At 41.0% G+C, this 19,795-nt stretch overlaps 2 protein-coding genes across 2 annotated transcripts in view; one reads left to right on the top strand and one right to left on the bottom strand.

Moving 5' to 3' along the window:
* Positions 1–85: 85 nt before the first annotated feature.
* The window catches only part of iqgap2 (IQ motif containing GTPase activating protein 2), a 31,701-nt gene continuing 11,991 nt past the window's right edge, over positions 86–19,795 (bottom strand). The window contains exons 6-38 of the mRNA XM_079160617.1: positions 18,878–18,945; positions 18,082–18,195; positions 17,800–17,978; positions 16,859–16,946; positions 16,436–16,599; positions 16,082–16,169; positions 15,673–15,836; positions 15,382–15,542; positions 14,943–15,067; positions 14,576–14,739; positions 11,356–11,446; positions 10,526–10,693; positions 10,232–10,374; positions 9,859–10,029; positions 9,419–9,502; positions 9,111–9,182; positions 8,946–9,015; positions 8,508–8,716; positions 8,229–8,381; positions 7,956–8,119; positions 7,546–7,770; positions 6,892–7,032; positions 5,775–5,859; positions 5,370–5,602; positions 4,965–5,097; positions 3,971–4,073; positions 3,734–3,875; positions 2,888–2,975; positions 2,551–2,763; positions 2,288–2,448; positions 1,991–2,134; positions 1,152–1,260; positions 86–709 (exon numbers count right to left, since the gene is read on the bottom strand). Coding sequence (XP_079016743.1) covers positions 596–709; positions 1,152–1,260; positions 1,991–2,134; positions 2,288–2,448; positions 2,551–2,763; positions 2,888–2,975; positions 3,734–3,875; positions 3,971–4,073; positions 4,965–5,097; positions 5,370–5,602; positions 5,775–5,859; positions 6,892–7,032; positions 7,546–7,770; positions 7,956–8,119; positions 8,229–8,381; positions 8,508–8,716; positions 8,946–9,015; positions 9,111–9,182; positions 9,419–9,502; positions 9,859–10,029; positions 10,232–10,374; positions 10,526–10,693; positions 11,356–11,446; positions 14,576–14,739; positions 14,943–15,067; positions 15,382–15,542; positions 15,673–15,836; positions 16,082–16,169; positions 16,436–16,599; positions 16,859–16,946; positions 17,800–17,978; positions 18,082–18,195; positions 18,878–18,945 — 4,531 coding nt within the window. The 3' untranslated portion in view covers positions 86–595. The remainder of the gene's footprint in view (positions 710–1,151; positions 1,261–1,990; positions 2,135–2,287; positions 2,449–2,550; positions 2,764–2,887; positions 2,976–3,733; positions 3,876–3,970; positions 4,074–4,964; positions 5,098–5,369; positions 5,603–5,774; positions 5,860–6,891; positions 7,033–7,545; positions 7,771–7,955; positions 8,120–8,228; positions 8,382–8,507; positions 8,717–8,945; positions 9,016–9,110; positions 9,183–9,418; positions 9,503–9,858; positions 10,030–10,231; positions 10,375–10,525; positions 10,694–11,355; positions 11,447–14,575; positions 14,740–14,942; positions 15,068–15,381; positions 15,543–15,672; positions 15,837–16,081; positions 16,170–16,435; positions 16,600–16,858; positions 16,947–17,799; positions 17,979–18,081; positions 18,196–18,877; positions 18,946–19,795) is intronic.
* f2rl2 (coagulation factor II (thrombin) receptor-like 2) lies at positions 12,457–14,564 on the top strand. Its single transcript, XM_079160616.1, has 2 exons — positions 12,457–12,701; positions 13,046–14,564. The coding sequence occupies exons 1-2, from the start codon at positions 12,638–12,640 to the stop codon at positions 14,104–14,106; spliced, it is 1,125 nt and encodes a 374-aa protein (XP_079016742.1). The 5' UTR covers positions 12,457–12,637; the 3' UTR covers positions 14,107–14,564.

The following is a 19,795-nucleotide window of genomic DNA, read 5'->3' as shown; positions in this document are numbered from 1 at the left end:
GAAGGCTGGCAGATATTACAACTGAGAAAGAGAAAACAAATTATAATACTGATAATACACAAGAAACAACACAAGAAACAACAAATTACTGTAGACATGTGGAATTTATTATGCACATTATTAATCACTTGTATACTGAAAATACATCAGTTGTAGCTTTTAAAATGTTGAGATGTTTTGTTAATGAGAGCATGTTTCCTAATTAAAAGGCACTGGTAAACTACAGTATTTCATATAGCCATGCAGGCTGGAAGGTTGCTCCCGAGCTCCATTTCTGAACTAATAGACAGTTGGTTCAACGTAACACTTATAGTGGGTTTCCTAGCTTTTACATACAAAACACAATTATTTTAATTTCATTCTTAAAAATACACAACATTTACAATTACTACATGGAAAAATACAAGGCGGAAAAATTTAGATGAACAACATTTAATTTATGTGTGATCCATGAAATTATAATAAAAGGAAACAACCCCGTCCTGCACCATCTGATGTTTGCTGACTAAATGCAATTTTGTTTAACAAACTCAGTACTGTCAGAAGGCACGATCTCTTTCCACTCCCTCTCCTGTTGCTTTCTCCCACTTGTTCTTCACTTTCCATAGAATTTTTTGTTTAGGAGGAAGATGAGTAAATTGACGTTGACTTTGGCTTTGTCAAACATCTTCATGACAGACACGCCTTCATACTGCAGCTGAAGGAGGTCCTGGACACAAAACACAAATAGATGCAATTAGAAACAAACACACAAAAAACGTTTCATTCATAGAGATGAGGCGCTAATTTGGCAGATTTCTACATGGTGGTAGATTAAATAATTAACTGCTTTAAAAGACATTTTCAGTAACTGTTTTACAAACACGTGGCCCTTACTTTACAGCCTGGTCTACTCCATACACACCTTTATTCATGAACTATATCTAATATTTGTTCATACTCGATACAAAAATACACACAGAGAATTAATTACAACTAATGTGTCCACTACTGTAGTCTATAACGGGAAATGTTTGCTTTGTTTCTGAGATATTTCCTGCTAGGAGTCCGATGAGTGGAAATGGACATTTAACCATCTGTCATCAAGGTTTAGTGTTGACTAGCGAGCGGCTTTATATCATGAATTACTGACGCACTTGGGAAATGTTTACCTGGAAATGAAGCTGGACTTTTTCCATCTCAACTCCCATAAACTTTGCCTTCACCTCAAAATCCCCAACTTCCTCAGTGGGTGAAATGTCAAACATGACATTTTTGAACCTGAAAGAAGAGAAAGAGGCAATGACATGAGAATAATGACAAAGAGTGACACACAGCACAAAACCATAATAATCATTTAACATTATTTGTGTCCTATTATTGCAGTAATACAAAATTATAGTAGTAAGAGAAGGAATATAGGAGCTTAAATTTGCTTGGATGGACTTCAAACGTCCATTTGTAGTAAATCATTTTTTTAAAACAATTTACATTTTAGTCCCTTTCTTTTTACATATGTTATCATTGTATCCATATATTCTAGAATTCAGTTCAACATTTAATCTCAGAAGAACAATAAAGAGCATGGTAATGGTTTTGAGAATAACTGATGAAGCCTGAAGACGAAGATGTTATCTCACTGAACAAATACCTCCAATAACAAATGTGACAACAGACATCCTGTTTTTACTTTAAACAGACATTTTCTCTTCTTGGAAAAAAATAATATATTCTAAGGATGGATACAACTGAACTAATGGAAACAACAGATTCTTGTATAAACACAAAATATATGAAAAATCTTTAGCCTTTTGAGCAAAGCTGAAAGGTTATACACGCTAATTTAAAACTGATGGAGGCGGGCGGGTAGGTTGGTTGGGTCAGTGATAGATTTGATCATCTACACTGTAATCAAAGAGTCTCTCTACGTCACAGCCTAACAACAGAAACGTCACTATAGGTGGAGTAAACGTTTGACGGCCGTCAAAAAGTGGTGCACAGCTCAACTCACTGGTTTGTCTGAAGTCCTTCTATTTCCAGGATCACTCCTTTCTCATGCAGCCTTGCTGCAGTGTACTTCAGAGACTGTGGCTTCCACTTCTTACTGCCCTTATTCTCTCCTTTGCCGTCCAGTTTTATAGATCTGCGTGAATTCCTGGACGAACAAAAAGACACATCAGTAAAAATCACAAGAACTCTCGTCGCATATATCAAACCATCCACATGACACAAAGGAAGCAGGATTATTATTTATTATAAACCTCTTCATCCACAAAAGGTTTAAGCAAAGTTAAAAGGTACAACTCACTTCCGATTCAGGTTGTCCAGGCAGGTCTTGATGTACGTATCGTAATAGTTCATCTGGTCCTGGTAGAAGGCCATTTTTGAGTTGAGTGCCGTCAGTGTCTGCTGGAGCTTCACAAGCTCGGCCTTCCTTCTCTGTCTGTAGCGTCTTTGGTAGCGGATGTCCTGTCAATGCACTTAACAATCTCAGAAGCTGAACGGGCCCAACAACACATGTAGCATTGGAGGCAGGCATCGTCCTATGTGAATGAAGAGCTGCTTATGTACCTTCGATATGTCGTTGACGAGGTCCTGGTATTTGTTACGGACGGTGAGAACGCCAGCCTGCTCCAGGTTACGGAGGTTCCTCAGGATCTTCCTCTTCTTCTGCTCAAGAGGCAGCTGGCTGTCCTCCAGTACTGCTGGGCTGCTCTTCAGACCTTCTGGTGTCAGAGCGTCCTGGACTGCCCGTCGCTCGACAATCTTAGTATGCTCCGACTCCTTCAAGAGCAAAGAAGTGCATCAAGCTGTTAGAACTTAACACAAACATCAGTGCATGTATTCATTGCACAAGAAATGGCTGTTGGGTAAACGGTACGAAAAACAAGATGGAAGAAAATATCACCTGTGAGACAGTAGCCGGGGTCTCAAGAATTTGAGGCAAGGTCTCTCCATGTTGAATCCGTACCACATCCACGATAAGCTTTTTTGTCCTGACACACACACACACACACACACACACACACACACACACACACACACACACACACACACACACACACACACACACACACACACAGAGAGAATAAGAAAATCATGAAGAGCTGGACGGGTTTATTTCATTTCAGTTGTACGTAATGTCACCTAAACCAAACAATATATGAAGCTGTTGTCATCTGATGGCAGGAAAAACTATATTTCACTGACTTGATTTGAGAAAACCTGTTGAGGAAAGGATTGTTCGTATCCAGACATGCAACATGCCTGATGCCACAAAGTGCAGCAGTTTTCACAGCAGAATTGAACCGTCATTCCCCGTGAACTGTCATACCAAAGAGGAAGAAAGAGACCAACTCTCTGTTTCTAAACGGATACATGTTTATAGGCAAGATAACCCTGACCACCAAACCTCTTCCTTTTTGACAGGAAAGGATAGAAAAGCAGGAAAGACAACAAAGACACGCTACTGAGTGATAGCCACAAAGAAACACACACGGTCTCAAGAAGGGTCGAGTACAGTGCATCACAAGACAGTCTTAGTAATCCCCAACTCTGCATTGAGGTACTGTGTGTGATTCAGGGTAATGGTTTTAAATATACATCAAAATCTGGATCATGGCACCTGATTCTTATAGATTAGCATAACATAAGAATTCAGATGATTGCAACATCAAATTGCACTTTTGGACAAGCTTAACCACAGGCTTTGAATGAAGCAATTTGTCTCGGCATCCTCTCACAATAAACATACTTTGTCATGAGAGTCTTCAAGTCTTTGTCGTCTCCTTCCAGCAGCTCGTTCTTGCTGGTTAGGGTGAGGGAGATCTCGGTCTTTGCCAACTGGCTCAGAGCACTCTCTCTGTTCAGGTCATTTGGGTCTACCGCTCCTTCACCTGAAATAGAACGTGTAAAACTGGTAAATACACTAAAGACAACTTGTGATTAAAAGTACAAAATGATATATGTATGTATGTATGTATGACAGTACCGAGCAATGTCTCTACATCAGGGACATCTCCAAGGTCCTGCAGCAGCTCATGCAGCAAGTCATTGTGGTCAGGGGAGATGGCCTCCAGATGTTCCAAAAGCAGCTGAACAAATACAGATGTGATTAGTCCTGTATATCTAAATAAATAATTTTTACTGTATAACAGACAAATAGTATTCCTTAATGAATGAACCTTGTTTAAATGTATCCATAAAGAAACAATAGAACACATGTATGAGAGAGTTGCAAATGTAAACAAGTTAATCCTCTACCTTCTCCGACTAAATGTTGAAAAATTCAATACCTTACCTATATTATTTTATATATTTTTATATATATATATATATAATTTTTAGATATATATAAAAATTAATATAAGAAATGAAGTGGCTGTGCGAGAAGTGATGTCGAAGAACAATACATGCTAATACTAGGAGGCAACATGGAGCCACAATCGTTGGGATTTTAGCAGTGTGGGAAATGTCGATCAACTGGGTGCTGAAATAATATTTCAAGTCTTGTTGTATTTTGACTTTACTGATTGGTATGAGCTGTTGGTTTAACAATAAGAACCGTACTAAGACTTAGAAACATGTCGTGAATATTTAAACACTCAACTATTTGATTCAAATTCTTAATTTTCTTAAAATGTGGTATGATGAGAGAAAAGAGTGAATTCCTAGTAGTAACGCTAGTAACGGTAGTGGTAGCAATACTAACGTATGTAATACCAGTACTCGGCACTAGCACAAGGAATATAATCACTAAAACAGCCCGTTGTGCATTTGACTGCAACATTACAAAAGTAAATGAAAGTTGAGAGATAAAAACAAAATGATTCTGTACAGCGACTGTACAAACGTGACACTGACTGACAAAGAATGAATCTTTTAAAATGATGATGAATCATAAGCCAGTGCACGTATGCACTTTATAACACTGCATGTTTGGTAAGTTCATATCTGGTCGTTAGAGTCATTTTGCTTGGGTTTACCGAGTGGGTGTTGATGACCTCATCTATTGAGATGTAGATGATAGGCTTGCTTAAAGTCACCATGTCGGAGTATTCATCAATATTAAACTTCTCCTCAGGTTCAGGGACATCACATGCTGACTGGAAGAATACCCTGAAAGGAGAGGAATAGCAGCAGTTAGTGGTTATAAGTCTCAAACCCTGACCGAGATAAAGGCCAGCATTACTGACTTCTCAAAAATGTGACTACGCTTTATGAGGATTTCCAGTAAAGCACAATCTGAGGCAGATAACTGCCCTCTTCTTATGCGTGAGTTTGTACAGGTCTGACTGAAGTTCAGTGAGAGATTAGGACAGATAAATCAGTTTCTTCAGAACATGCCACCTAAAGAACAATTATTTCTGACATAATCTCTCCTTTCTTACCTAAACTTCTCATATGTCTGAGATATGTAGTTGTTCATTGAAGTCATATGTGCATTCTCGCCCTCAAACAGCTTGTTGGCGGCAGCGTGCTGCAGCATCTTTGCCACAGATCCCAGGTTACGCCGCTGGTCTACGTGGAGCTGCCCTCCCGCCGACATGTCGATGATGTCGAAGCCATCCGGGGCCACGATGGCTGGGTTCATGTAGCGGTAGTAAAGCAGGTTTCCTACAATCTGTCATAGAAAGAAGAGAAGGCATCATTAACACCTTTTGCTAAATTAAATTGCACTCACCTCAGCATGCTCACAATAATCAAGAATTCAGAGAGGACTGTGTGGACAGAAATCTAACAAACTGCTGTAAATATAAAAACAAATATATACGTATACATCCGAGGGCTTCTACCTTCATCAGCTCATCCTCTGAGGCATCTGGAAACTTTTCATGGAGGCTGTTCTTCAGAACCTTTGCTACGTATCTCATGCCATAACTACATGCAAAACAAAAAGCATTGATGGGACATCAAACACAAAGCGACATGCATTCACATACTATAGGACACATGGTATAGAAAGCTCATGACAGGGATATTTGCATTAATGACGGCAAGTATTGATGGCTTTCAGTTGTTCTATATTTGTATACATATATGTATAGCACCATCTAGTGGTATATAGGGTCTTCAGTTGTTTTTTAATTTCTTTTAAATTAAAGAGCTAATGAAAAGATGAGAATTGGTGTGGCTAATGAAGCACAAAGCAGAGTTGTATTTTTGTGTTTGAGCAACTGACCCGATGACTGCTTGCTCCAAAGCAATGGTTATCTAGTAATGACCATGTCCCAAAATGCAGCTGAAACCTTAACAACCAGAATGAGTGGCAAATGACACACCAAAGCATATTATCATATCCTGTCTCGCCCTATTTTAGTTACATTGCTCTCATTGTATTGTTGAAGAGAAAAAGACTCAACAGCAGCATGAAAATAGATTTTAAATCATGTGAAGACAAATAACTAGTTTTTGTATCCTTTCCACCACCTAAGCTTGACATATGATTTAAGAATCCAACTGCCCTTTGAAAGCACCTTGACTTACGGTATTTTCTGTTGAAACAACACTGTGGCAAAATAACAGCGGCAGCTTAAAATGTAATACCATCCAGTACAACACCATAACAAATGACAGCATCAAGAGTGGAATAAACACCTCTTACACAGTCTCAAAACATATTACAGTTTGTAATTTATACAAAAGGTATTATTTATTTAATTGCTTTGTGTTGTGTTACAATGCATCACACTGTAACTCCTTCATGTTATGCAACCTTGTTAACAGAAAGAAACTGAATTCCATCAAGTCTTGGATAACTTTGTTAGAACACGTTCAATGACAAACGTCTCTCTAAAAAAAAAGCCCCTAAAGATTCAACAAACTCATGCTGACCAATATGCTCGAGCAGTACTGTCACAGATAATACAGAGGCGAGGCGGACATTGACACTTAACATCTCTTAAAACTTACGGGATATTATCCAGTGAGGACACAATGGAGTTCAGGACCTTATCTGTGGCAGACCGCAGCGCCAGACTGGAGGCTTCCAGCCTGTTGCGCACCTCCTCATGGGACACGGCCTGCTCGGGAGTCACTTCATAAGGCAGCTTGCTGAAGGAATAACACAACAGTTAGGCACGTGTAACGCTCATTATGGGCGTTTGTGTATATTCACGCACTGGGTACAAATCCTGCTTCTTTTTTTTTTTTTACATTACTGCAAAGTAATATCTAAAGCGTACCATAAACTGTTTACAGATAGATTTGCTACTGTATGTTTAATGCCAGGCATCTTTGGTATCAGTCATGTACCAACTGTGTAAAAAAAGAGAACTAAACTTTACACATAAATGCTTTGGAGAACATGAGTAGTGACTCCATGTATACAATAGTTGTAGATAATGGGATACAACATGAACAATTACCCATAAGCCCTCAACAGAGAATCATTTTTTTGTAATAAAAACAATACAAATGACCCCAAACAATTAACATGACAAAGGTCATCAAAACTGACTACTGGGCACATCATACACACCAAACGACCATATATAGCAAACCTTGGGACATACCGATGGAAACCGCCCTGTCAGCAATATGTTCTCCCACTGTATTTCCACCCACCTGGCCTCTCCAGTAGCCGTCTCCAGCTGGTTGACCCAGGCTTTATACACATCCACTGGGTTGGTGTTGATGCCTAAACTCTTGTCCTCAATAATGTCTTTGACCACTGGAGCCAGCAGTTGCCTGAGCGTGTTGTGGCCACGGGCACCTCTGTTGAAGCTCACTACCATCTTGATGATCGTTGGGTTCCCAGTCACAATGTCCTGGATCTGGTCCACCTTAGAACTGAGACACATGGAGGATGGTACAGTACTGTCCGCCAAACAACAAACAAAACTTGGTGCACATGCGTTTTGTGAATTCTAAACAATTCTTAGGATCGTATAGTCCCTCATGTATTCGTAATATGTTGTAACCTTTACAGTAATACAATCGGAAAATAGTGACTTAAGATTAGCTGCAGTTCTCACTTGATTTCCTCTTCCAGAGCCGTCTTGAAGAGTTTGAGCAGCAAGTATTCCTCTCTCTGGTTAGACGCGTAATTGTACAAGGTGAAGACCACCGTGTCCATAAACTTAGTGGATTTGTTTTGGGGCATCTGGAAGATCAGTTTGGCCAGGTAGTGTGGATTGGTCTAAAGGGGAAGGAAAGGAAATGTGTATGTACAAGTATGAATATCTTATAAAACCTTTAAAGCAGAGTAAATAGATGAAAGTTGGAGTTAAGATATATTTGTGTATCACCTGCAGCAGGTAAAAGAGATGTTGGTAGGCCTCCAGTTTCTTTCTTTTGCCTTTACTTAGACCCTTGATACCCAGCCTGTCTCCTGTAGTCAAGTCCTCTTTACTCTCTTTATTTTTTTTGTTCTTCATTTTCTTATTATGGGACACAACATCCTTTTTCAAAGACATAAACACAAAATGAGTTAAGCAGCAAATCTGGACAGGACACCATTTCATTCAACATAAAAATCACAATAAACCTTTCCTTTACTTGTGCACATAAAAACAATGGTTGCCAACCTGCAAAGTGATCCTGTTCTTCACCAGAAGTCCAATCTTTATGTCCATCAGGTTCAAGTCTTTCTCCATCTGCTGGTTGGAGCGAATATTGGTGACCACTTCTTCCCTAAGCCGTGTCACTTCCTGCTCTTCCTGCAGGTCCAGGGCGCTCTGCTCCAACAAGTGGACAAACTTGCGCACCACTGACAGAGGAGGGTCCTTGGCCCCGGCTATGATTTAGCATTTCAGAAAGTCAGTGAAAGCAAGCTACATTCACACACATGTCGTGACATTTATTTTCCTATCAAGTGTAGATTTCTATTTTAAAACATTAATTAAAACCAATATTGAAATATTCACTTCATGAGAATGCCAGACAATGTCTAGTCTCACATCAACATATTGACATTATATCAGTAAAGCTCAGCTGCAGGAGTGTAAAAGGCCTTTTGGACTCACTTAGGGTTCTGTAGTCATCTCTTGCTTTGTTGGCCTTCAGAAAAGCCTGGATTTTCACAATTTCTTTTTCCTAAACACACAGATCAATGAGTCTTACACAACATGGAACAAACAACCCAAATCCAAAGAATGCTCGTCATGATGTTGATTCATGGTGTTACTCACATGATCTCTGAAATACTGCAACCTCTGATTGTAGTTACGCTTGGCTTTCCACATTTTTGCCACAGCCTGGATCTAAAAGCATCAGTGTTTTATGTCAGGTATTTGATATGGCAGCCATGTTATTAAATGGTACAAATTCATTTAATCCAGCTATGATGGTTATTTCAGTTTGTGGCTGAGGATTTCCAGAGATTGGTGATAAAGCTCTCACTTACAAGAAATGGGTGCACAGCTTTAGAGTTGTCTAGTCATTCAATCAGTATACTTTTTAATAGATTCTTCTATAAAAAATGAACAAAATGTATCACCTTGACAATCGAAGAAACATTTTTCTGAAGCAAATTCATCCTGTCTTTGTACATTTTCCTTTGTTTGTAACCTTTCCAGCAGGCCTGCAAAAAAGAAAAGGAAAAAGGCATTATTAAAAATGTAAGTTTTACATCAGTGACATCACAGCATGGATTATTAAAGCTGGGTGGTTGATAATCCTCCAGGTGTTGTCTTTGAGGAGTCACTGCTCTCAACAAACATGTTATGTGCTTTATCTGGTTTTGGATTTTCAATACACAATGATGCAAACATAGAAACATATACCGTCGGTATAATGTTTGCAAATTAGACAAAATTTGTATCTATTTTTATGGACATCTCTATTGATTTATTACTGCTCCAGTAGCTCACGGCTGCATCAGAAATCACTGAAGTTGATCGGTTTTCTGACAACAATCATAGTGGAGCCACACACTACCTGCAATTTGACGACGTGTGGTTCCTGCTGGCGTAGATACTCCATTCTCTGGGCATGCTTTTTCCTGACCAGGTAACCTCTGATCCTCGCCTGCAGCTGGGTCACCAAGGCTTCATTGGCCATCCATAACTGCTCCCTGTTGTATTCTGCAGTCAAACAGCTGACGACACTCTAAAAAGGAAAAAAGGCGTGTTTTGAAGATTTTCAGAAAAAGAACTGACTCTAAAAACTACAGTGTGAATGTTTAATCAAATTATTAGTGTAAATTTTAAACCATTGACTGAATCCATTGTTAAACCAAGAAGGAAATATATCCCATCATTGGGATGTAAGCGTGTTAAGTAGTGAAACGATGCAGTGCAGCAGGGGGTACCTGGATTTCCTCTTTACTGAGCTGGCCACTATTGGGTTCAAATCCTTCAGGCTCCTCCCAGGTGCCCTGTCCCGTCTCCAGGTTATAGTAGTAGTCATATCTGTCCTTCATGCAATGTTTCACCCACACACCATCCGTGCTGCCTGAAGGGAAGCAGAGAGCGCACCTTGAGACCCAGTGAATGTCATACTGACACCCAAATCTGAAAATCAGGTGACTTCTTACTGTGTAGGCATCAATTTCTGAAACACTGAGCTTCCTTTCTTGTGGTTCTTGTGCAGTAAGTCAAGTTACCTTCAGTGGCACTGCTCGTTTGTCTCTGTGCCAGTTCAGCCTGGTATGCGTCGGCACATTCAGGGAGCACCGCTCTCAGTCCTGCACTGGGAACTTGCAACGCCTGCAGTGTGTTCTGAGAGTCGCCCTCGGCCACTGTCCTGTTAATATCAGCGACTGCTCCAGCCACTAACAACGTAAACAAGATTGATCCGAAAAAACTTGTTGAGTCAAATATGAAAATACAGCAACTGCAAAGTAAAAAGTTGTGAGTGAGTAAGGGATAGTCTAAAACAAGCAAAAACACATCACAATCACAGTATTGTGCCCACAATAATGACAGTATCAACACACAGGTCATCTATATCATTTAGAAAGAATTAATATGAAACAATGTGTACCAAAGAACAGTCTTTGAGCCATAGCAACATAAAATTGTGAGTCATCATTTTAATGTCAAACATCCATAAATGAGACACGACATGTGGCAGAGCAGTACGGAGAGAAAACATCTGCAGGAAAGGAAAGAAAGACCAAAACCATCCCGATACCGGTATCAACGTATCAACAATGTATCACAAAAGATGAAGCCGTGATTCATGGCAATACTGATCAAATCTGTTGGATGCCTACATGTGATCGAAATGTCTTTAAATGAATGTCGTGCTGGCGCACTATCAACTGTAGCCAATAGCTGATACAATCTATGAGTATTCATTTAGAACAATAATGAGCCCGCTACCATAGAGTTGTGTGGTGATCTGACAATAATGCACGTCCTCTGGACAATCACAATGTGAACCCGGACCAGATACTGTTTGGATGAGTGACTTTAAACTCTGGGTACATACATGCGACAGCCTCCTCTTCACCCTGGTTGGCTGTGTGTATGGCCTCTTGGATTTGGTCCAACCACAGCACTGCAGACTCATCTCCAGAAGTCTACAATCAGGAGAATACACAAGGTCATTTCTCTTCTTTTCAGATGGAAGAGACACAACTACAGCTCAGACTCACAAGGCATAGGCGCACAATACTAACTTGATATGAAATCACAATTGTTTTGAAACAATTTTGGTCAAAACATTTGATGTCCAGGGTAAGAAATTATTGGAGCTATAATGCAACTTCATCAAGTTAGGATTGTGGAGATTTTGCTCTACGACAGTAGCACTTCATAGCAACACTGACAACACAAGCTGGTGCTATTAAAGCATCGGCAAATAATAGACAGTACCATTTCCTCTGTGTCCAGAGGTAAGATCTAAGGAAAAGGAAAAAATGTTGATTGTTGACAATAGTTACACCACAAACATATCCTCCCCAGACCGTGACAATCTAACATCACAACAACCACAAAGAATGTTTATTCAGTGTGACTTTTGTGTTTGTTCTCAGGCTAATTTTAGAGAGCTCTGGTGGGGCCCGGGGTGTATCCCTGACCACAGGGCTAGCAGGAAGGAAGTCACCATTAAAACACACAGCTGACTAAAAGCAGCTTTTTTTGTTTATATCTGCATCTAACAAAATTGTTCCCAGGGGAAAAAAAGTAGAGAATACATCCATGGTATAGTTGCTATAACATAATAGTGTTGGATAAATAGCATATGTTTTCATGCCGAAGCTTACAATATACAAACTATTACAGTAGTGACTCCTCAAATACACAACCAGGATGACCAACACTACAGTCAATCTCAATGACTGCAAAAGCCGAAATCAACTTTAATACCAAAACCCCATAATAACCTAAACCACAATAAAATACTTATTGTAACTGTAATCAGTGGGATTTGTTTTGGGATCACAGCTGTTGAAACTATCAGGCACTGTCCTCCCCCCACAGTGAGTCAGTGGCCAGTTACTGACGCAGGCAGAAGGGAATTCAGTTTTCAAGCCTGGACAGGAAACGTGCTCACTGCACCGTGCAAAACAGACGAGCGCCCCACATACAGCGCACTCGCAGGAAGCCAGACTCGAGTACACACCGTTATCAGTTCTACTGTTGCGCTGCAGAGATGCAAAACAGCAAATTTCACCGGTGGAGAACTCCTACATTTACTGAAAAGAAGCAACAACGAGTGGTGAAGACAAGAAACCTTAAAGTCTCTGGGATATAGACGGGAGAGCGAGATGGCCGACCTTGTGCCAGGACTACTCATTTGTTTAATGGCAGTGCCAACCATTCAGCATGATGGTAAGTTTATTAAAACACTTCAAGAGTTTAACAAAAGAATGTGTGTATATATTTTTAAGCTTGGGTCCAATATTTGATATTTATACTTGAAAGATTATATTTTTGGTACAAAAAAAATAAATATTGTTTAACTATTTTAGTACAGTCAATACAATACAAAATTTAAATCATTCCAATATTTTATAATGGAAAGGTTTATTTTCTTTGCAAAAAATGATAGATATAAATAGAAAATCTTCAAATTAACAACAGACAGCGTGATTAACTGGAATTTATGTTTTACTGTAGTTTTAAGATTTAAGTTGCTTTGGAGCCATGCACATTGTTTTTCTATCCGTTTATAGGAAATAGAAACTGGACCCAAACCAGTATTCCACCTGGTGCGATACCGAAGACCTTCAAGGGGACGCTGTACAAACGCAACCACACCAACCGCCTGCCAGCCCTGCTGTATCCCAGCACAAACCCTCGACTGCATGTGAACCCGGAGGACCCAGTGACGGCCTATACCACAGGGGTCCTCAGCACCAGGGTCATTCCTTCATCATACATCCTGGCCATGCTGGTGGGTATCCCCTCCAACGCCTACATTCTGGCCTTCCTCAGACTCAGAGCGAAGTCCTTGTCCACATTACTTCTCTACCTGAACCTGGCCCTGTCGGACCTGCTGCTGCTGCTGTCCCTGGCGCTGCGTGTTCACTACCACTTCAACGGGAACAACTGGATATTTGGGGAAATCTCCTGCCGGCTTATCACAGCCTTGTTTTATGGCAATGTTTACAGTTCAGCACAAACTATAGCATGCATCAGTCTGAAGCGCTACCTGGCTGTGGTCAGACCGTTTTTGTACAGAAGGCTGGCTAAGACTACCCTGGCAGTGTGGACGTGCTTGGTTGTATGGTTCCTGTTCGGGGTTGCCATTGTGCCCGAGCTCATGGTCAGGCAGAGCTACCAGGTTATCCAGCTGGGGGTAACCACCTGCCATGATGTACTTCCCCTAGAAGAAACGTCACACTCCTTGCTGGTACCATACCGGCTGATGCTGGTGTGTCTGGGTTTTATAGTGCCCTTTCTGATTTGTATCTATGCCCATGTGGCAGTGGTATACCACCTCGGGCAATCTCGCTGTGACTGGAAACCGTTCATCAGGGTCAGCACTCTAGTTTTCATCATCTTTGTGGTGTGTTTCTTGCCTAGCGGCATCCTGCATATCACCCACTACATCCGCCTGTTTTCCAGTGGGGACGACAGACTGTACGGATACTACAGAGTAGCGGTGTGTCTCTGCTGCTTCCACAGTTGTCTGGATCCCTTCCTGTGTACGCTCATTTCCAAGATGGCAGCCTCAGAACTACAATTCATCTCCCTCCGCAGGATATCCCAGAGGCCGACTGTTACGACGTGAGACTGGCTGTGTGAGCACAGAAAAAGCTTCTCCTTGCTGGAGCATTGTTGGGAACCAGCAGGGAAGCGCAAGCCCAGGAACAAAGATGGTGAAGTTAAAACTGGACGCTGGGAATTCAACAGGGCGATACTGCGATCTCTGCTGGGTCTACAACAACACCGAGCTTTGTGAAGTTTTAGGAATATTAGGATCAGGAAGGGAAGATTTTCACTGTGAATCCAATACAAGCCTGTCATGTCAACCCAGCAAAATGTCAAACTGTTGGCTTGATGACGCACAATTGTAAACAATAATCTTTTCATCCAACAAAACTAAAGATTAGAATGAGATTAGGTTATGAAATGTAATGACAAGACTGGTTTATCCAGCCATAAAGGCTTTTTTTAAAAATATTTTGCTCTTTGAGGATATAAGAGGAAGAACAACACCTTCTTTTTGCATGAATGCTATAAAAATAGAGTCACAATACCTGGCAGAGGAGCTGCTTGGTATATTGAAGGACATCGTGGTAGTGTTTGGCTGTGACTGGGTTCACCCCTGTCAACTTGGCTGTAGGGAGGAGCAGCGCCGCAAGCGTCTGATGATGATCACCTGAGTTAAGTGCCTCATTGATCTCGGCTAAAGCTATGATGCCTGGAAGTACAAGACAACAATACATTTGATATTTGATCATTCAATGGGTTACATTTATTGTGTGTATTTAAATAAATATCATTGTAGGATCACAGATAAAATAAAACAATTTCCAAGGTTTGAAACTGCTGCCTTAAAAGTCCTTGAATGTCCACAAGCTACACCACCTAAAACATAAGCATTGAACAGCAATACTTTCTTACGTTCATGCTCCTCGTGGACTTGAACGTTGACTGTGTCGATGCATTTCTGAACATCATTCCAGGTGAGAAACTCCTGGCCCTTGGCAAGAGCCTCGCCTCGCAGTTCGATCAGAGTGTCAGCATACCTGAGGGAGAGGTCCATGAAGAAGTTCAACACATCAGCCCATCCTTATGTTGGCAAAGTTACAGCACAGAGAGACCTACACTGGAGTGAAGTGATGAGCAACCTGAAGACATTACGCCTGTAACTTTATAATCTAATTCATTTCATTCTCCTAAAACCATCCTGTACCACCATTATTGAACTTCAGTGAGTGCCACAGTTGCAGGAACAACAAAACGGTAATCATGAAAGAGAACTTGATCGCTACCAGCATCATTAAACCTGAAGGCAGGGCGGTTACAGGTCTGACGTTACAGAACAACTCGGCCATCTTACCGGTTCAGGTTGTCTTGATCCATGTTGGTGAAGCCCAGAGGAGAGTCTGTCAGTTGCTCAATCACAGCCTGGGGGTCTTTGGTGTCCAGCACCTCATTCAGCACTGCTACAGCTGACAGCATCTCCACCGCTACACTCAGCTCCTCGTGGCTCAAGCCAGACTAACAAACATAAAAGGTCTGAATCACAAGCCTGAAGTGACATTTAACTACAGTATACATATTGCACTGACCCGTTTCAGCATGCGAGTCCACATATGAAAGAGTCAAAATTGCAAACATGATGTCTCACCCGTCCCCCTTGTAGCTGTAAACTAAAAAGCTCAGCCTGATAGAGGTTGGCCGCACTTTGGTAGACGATCGGCAGCTGTGCCTCAGGGTTCATCAGCTCCTCCACCGTCTCCACTGCATTGCCAAGACGAATGGCTGTATTGATCACTGCAACTGCCTCGAGTTCTGCTCAAGAAAATGATCACAGGTAGTCATGTCTTGCAGATAACCCATGTCAGTAATACAATTACATTCCTTCCTGGCTTTACAATTACTAATTTTAAAGATGAATCATGAGCTGTGCTGTGCAATAGAACATAGTCTTCACACGTGTGCTTTGAGAAGCTTGCTAATGCGTACATATGTGATTATCAACTGACCAGCAAATATGAGTTAAGAGACATCTACGGTCAGCAACAAAAGTAGCTTACTTCGTTTCTCTGCCTCAGCAAAGTCATTACAAGAGCTGACAACTCTCTGAATCTCCTCTTTGTCCACCATCACAGTCTTCCCTCCATCCTGCAACACAAAGAGATACCACCAAGATCCCGTGGTTATAAGTGTCTGGTGGTGTCCATTCCAAATGAAGTTATGGTGGCTGATTAGCTCTTTTGTAAGTTGTGGATGGACTGTTCTTAAAAGCACAATGTCTTCACTCGCTGAGTAGTTACAGCAGCATATCAGCAACAGCTACAGTCCTTCATCAGTGTCTACACTACATCTCTTCAGCCAATGAGGTGCCATGTGCTCACAGCAGGACTTAACAACTGGAAGCCAGAGTATACCTTGGATTTATGTTGGCAGTAGGTGGTAAAATGATCCAGGTACCAGCGACTGTTTGACTCCTGAACACCCAGCAGGCCCAGAGCTTCAAGCCTAAGTGCAGCCAACAGAGCAGTCTCGTCCTGGGTCGACACCGCTTGATTCACCTGCCTTACTGCTGCCTGGACTAGAGACAGGAAAAAACAAGACAGATGTAATTTAGTGATTTGTTTCTTTAACTGAAACAAACCAATCTTATGGAATTTATAGATTTTAACTGCAGATTCGCTTCTGTGTATTCAGTTCAGAGTTCACAGATGCCCTGTGTTCATATGCACCCACACGGTATAAAGAGTTTCTTTCATGCAAAAAGAAATGCATTCATGTTACTTGACAGAATTTTTTAAAAGAAGAATGCAAGTGTCATGCAGGAAGGAAGTTCTTACTGTTGACAAAGTCAATGCAGCCCTGGATCTCCTGGTGAGTCACCAGCTCCTCATAAACATCTCTTTCTTCAGTAGCAATCGATGAGCGCTAATTGAGGGGGACAAATGTATAAATATGTATTTAGGATATACATAGCACTTATTTTTTCTCTGATCACATGAATTGTTTCCCCATTCATACTGATGAAGTTGAATTGCTGCCTTCACATTTCAGCTATTAAGCTCCTGTTCGTACAGTATTTGTAAAGACAATGGAAGACGAGAAGCCGGGTGATCTGGAGGGTTTGTGTTTGGTGAAGTACAGCTGACACTGCAGCCACTGGAATGTGCTGGCAAGGCCTATAGAGTGAGTCAGTGCAGGCAACCCCTTTCAAAGCTCAGTGTGGTTGTTATAGTTGTCAGTAGTAGACACTGCGGTCAGAAATATTGGCTCAGCGCAACAGTTTAAATTATTTGCATTACTCAAACTTGGTCTCAATGTTTAATAGTCTTCGATTTTGTAATTTCTGTTCAGTGACAACATTTTCCGACTGACACGGAAGGCTAAACACAAACAGTTTGTGGTCAACCTGAATGCATCATCCTCCACAGTTAGACCAGGCTTTGAAACCCTGTTACCCCCCCTGGGGTGAATACAGACGTGACAATGCATACAGGAGCTTTAGTGGAGAGGAGCTTTTTTTAGGTGCATCATTATTAATAGTGATGTCAATTTAATTTAATGTTACTGTCGTTTAAATGGCATTTATGTAACTGAATATCTGACCAGTCCAAAAAACAAGTGAATAGAAAGAGAGAGGAATTGTTGAGCAAGAGAGAAACTTTGTTACAAAGACGGTGAAAGTCTAATCAACCCTTCTATACAAAGAAAGCAGATAATTAACCAAACATTGGTTATATAAATGATGACAGTGAAACACAAGAGGTCCCTGGCTTCTCACCCTTCCTGAGGACTGATCCCGCTTGCGAGCCTTGGCCTGGCTCAGTGTGTCTTGGTAGTCTTGAGCCAGAGCTTCCTGGTTATTCCTCAGCATTGCGTTAGGATTATTCAGGGCTCCCATTGTCACAGACGTCTGACCTCTGTCAACCGCTTCATTGATGGCAATCACAGCAGCATGCACTAACAACAACAGTGTGTGTGAACAGTTCAGTGCTGGCCACAAAGATATTAGGAAACAACACAAACAAAACGATTCAGAGATTAGTTACGTCAGAGGACTTACAGGCAGCTTCATCCACTGAGAGCTCATTGGCCAAGATTCCTCCAATCTTACTGAAAGCTGGCATCTGAATGCCATACTTGTCCAGCTCACTCCTCATGTTACTGATCTCTTCCTCTAGAAGACAGATATACACCGATTCCAGGGGTTATTGTGGTGTTATAGAGCAAAGCATAGTAAAAACTAAAATATACATTGATTATATAATTTAATTTATATTCTCTTTGCTTTGGAATAATCATCAAATGAAAATCATGATTCTCAAAACACTTTCATTCTAAATGTAGTTTTTCTGACAAACATGTTCATAACTGTGCTCACTATGTAAATCCTCACAAACACGTTTTTCACTAGGTTTAATTAAAGTTAGTTTGCAAAGAAAAAACAATCCAATGTCAAGAGCTTTGAAGCTTGGTAGTGTGTGTGTCCTATTGAATGGCTGCAGGGGATATTTTGATAAACTGAAATGTTGGATAATTAAAAAATCTAAATTACAGACAAGATGTTTATAAAAAAATGGTTCATGCTTGAGAGAACATGATAACATTATTTTGTGTTTTTCAATTATTTTCCAACAGGACGAGTTAATAAAATGACCTCTCACACAAAGAGGACTCTCGTTATATGAATGCACAACTAGGTGTGTACACAACAGTATTTTATAAGCCCTAAGGAAACATTTATCCATTTATCCTAAAAGCAATTAATAATGCAATGATTGTTTCTTCTATTGTTTAAAGAGGTGCATGTTATTGTATTTCGCTCAGTTTTGGGAGAAGCAAATTTCCACTGGTGTTACCTGTGAAGGCCACTTTCCCCAGCAGGTCCTGGATCTGTGGTGCAATGCCCAGTTTGTAAAGGTACAAGCTGAAATAAACCATGAGATTTAGACCATAAGATTTACATACACACACACACACACACACACACACACACACACACAAGGAAGCACAGAGAAGTTTGGAACATTTGCCATTTCCTACAGTCTGACACCATTAAACTGAAACTAGTTTTGGACCCTTTTCCTTCATGGTTGTTGCTCCTCATGGCCTTTAATTGCAGCCAGTCACACGTACACCACAGGGGGGGGGTGTTGGCTCACGTTACAAAAAGCACCATCTGACAGCAACCAGCCGGCTCAGTCCACCAATGAGCATTGAAATCAACAGGCAGGTGGCTGGAAACTTCATAAAACTTTCATCTTCCCGCGGGTACCCGATAAGCGGTAATGAATTATAGATAATTAAGGCAGGTCTGGCATCAGCACAGCTCTGAGTGGAACAGTTGTAGTAGCTGGTTATTCTGCCCTTAAGTCACAGTGAGTGTGTAAACATGGACATGTACTCTGTCCTTGGGACACAGGGAGCTGCAGACAACTATCTAAACTCTGCTTAAACAAAGGGTAATGTTTTAACAAGCTGATTCAGTCTGAGATACAACAACAGTAACAGCTGACCAGGATTAATGAACGTGGCCGATTACAAGTCACAGGGGTTACTGACAATCAGCTGACTAGCTATCTCCAGACTGTGGATCCTCCTTGTTTATTTCCATGTGTTCCTCTTCCGTTTAGACAACAAACTACTCTACCACTTTGTCGTTACGTTTTAAAATCTACTTGTAAACTATGCTCTTTCCCCATTACATTGTGTTCCCTTTCAAGTTTCCACCACACTGAATGAGCGGGAGCATCCGCTGCTTTGCCTCCATGCGTTTG

This window comes from Pholis gunnellus (assembly GCF_910591455.1).
Source record: "Pholis gunnellus genome assembly, chromosome: 6".
Taxonomy (NCBI): Eukaryota; Metazoa; Chordata; class Actinopteri; order Perciformes; family Pholidae; genus Pholis; species Pholis gunnellus.
Note: the sequence above shows the minus strand (reverse complement) of the source record. Positions and strands in the feature narration are given on the sequence as shown.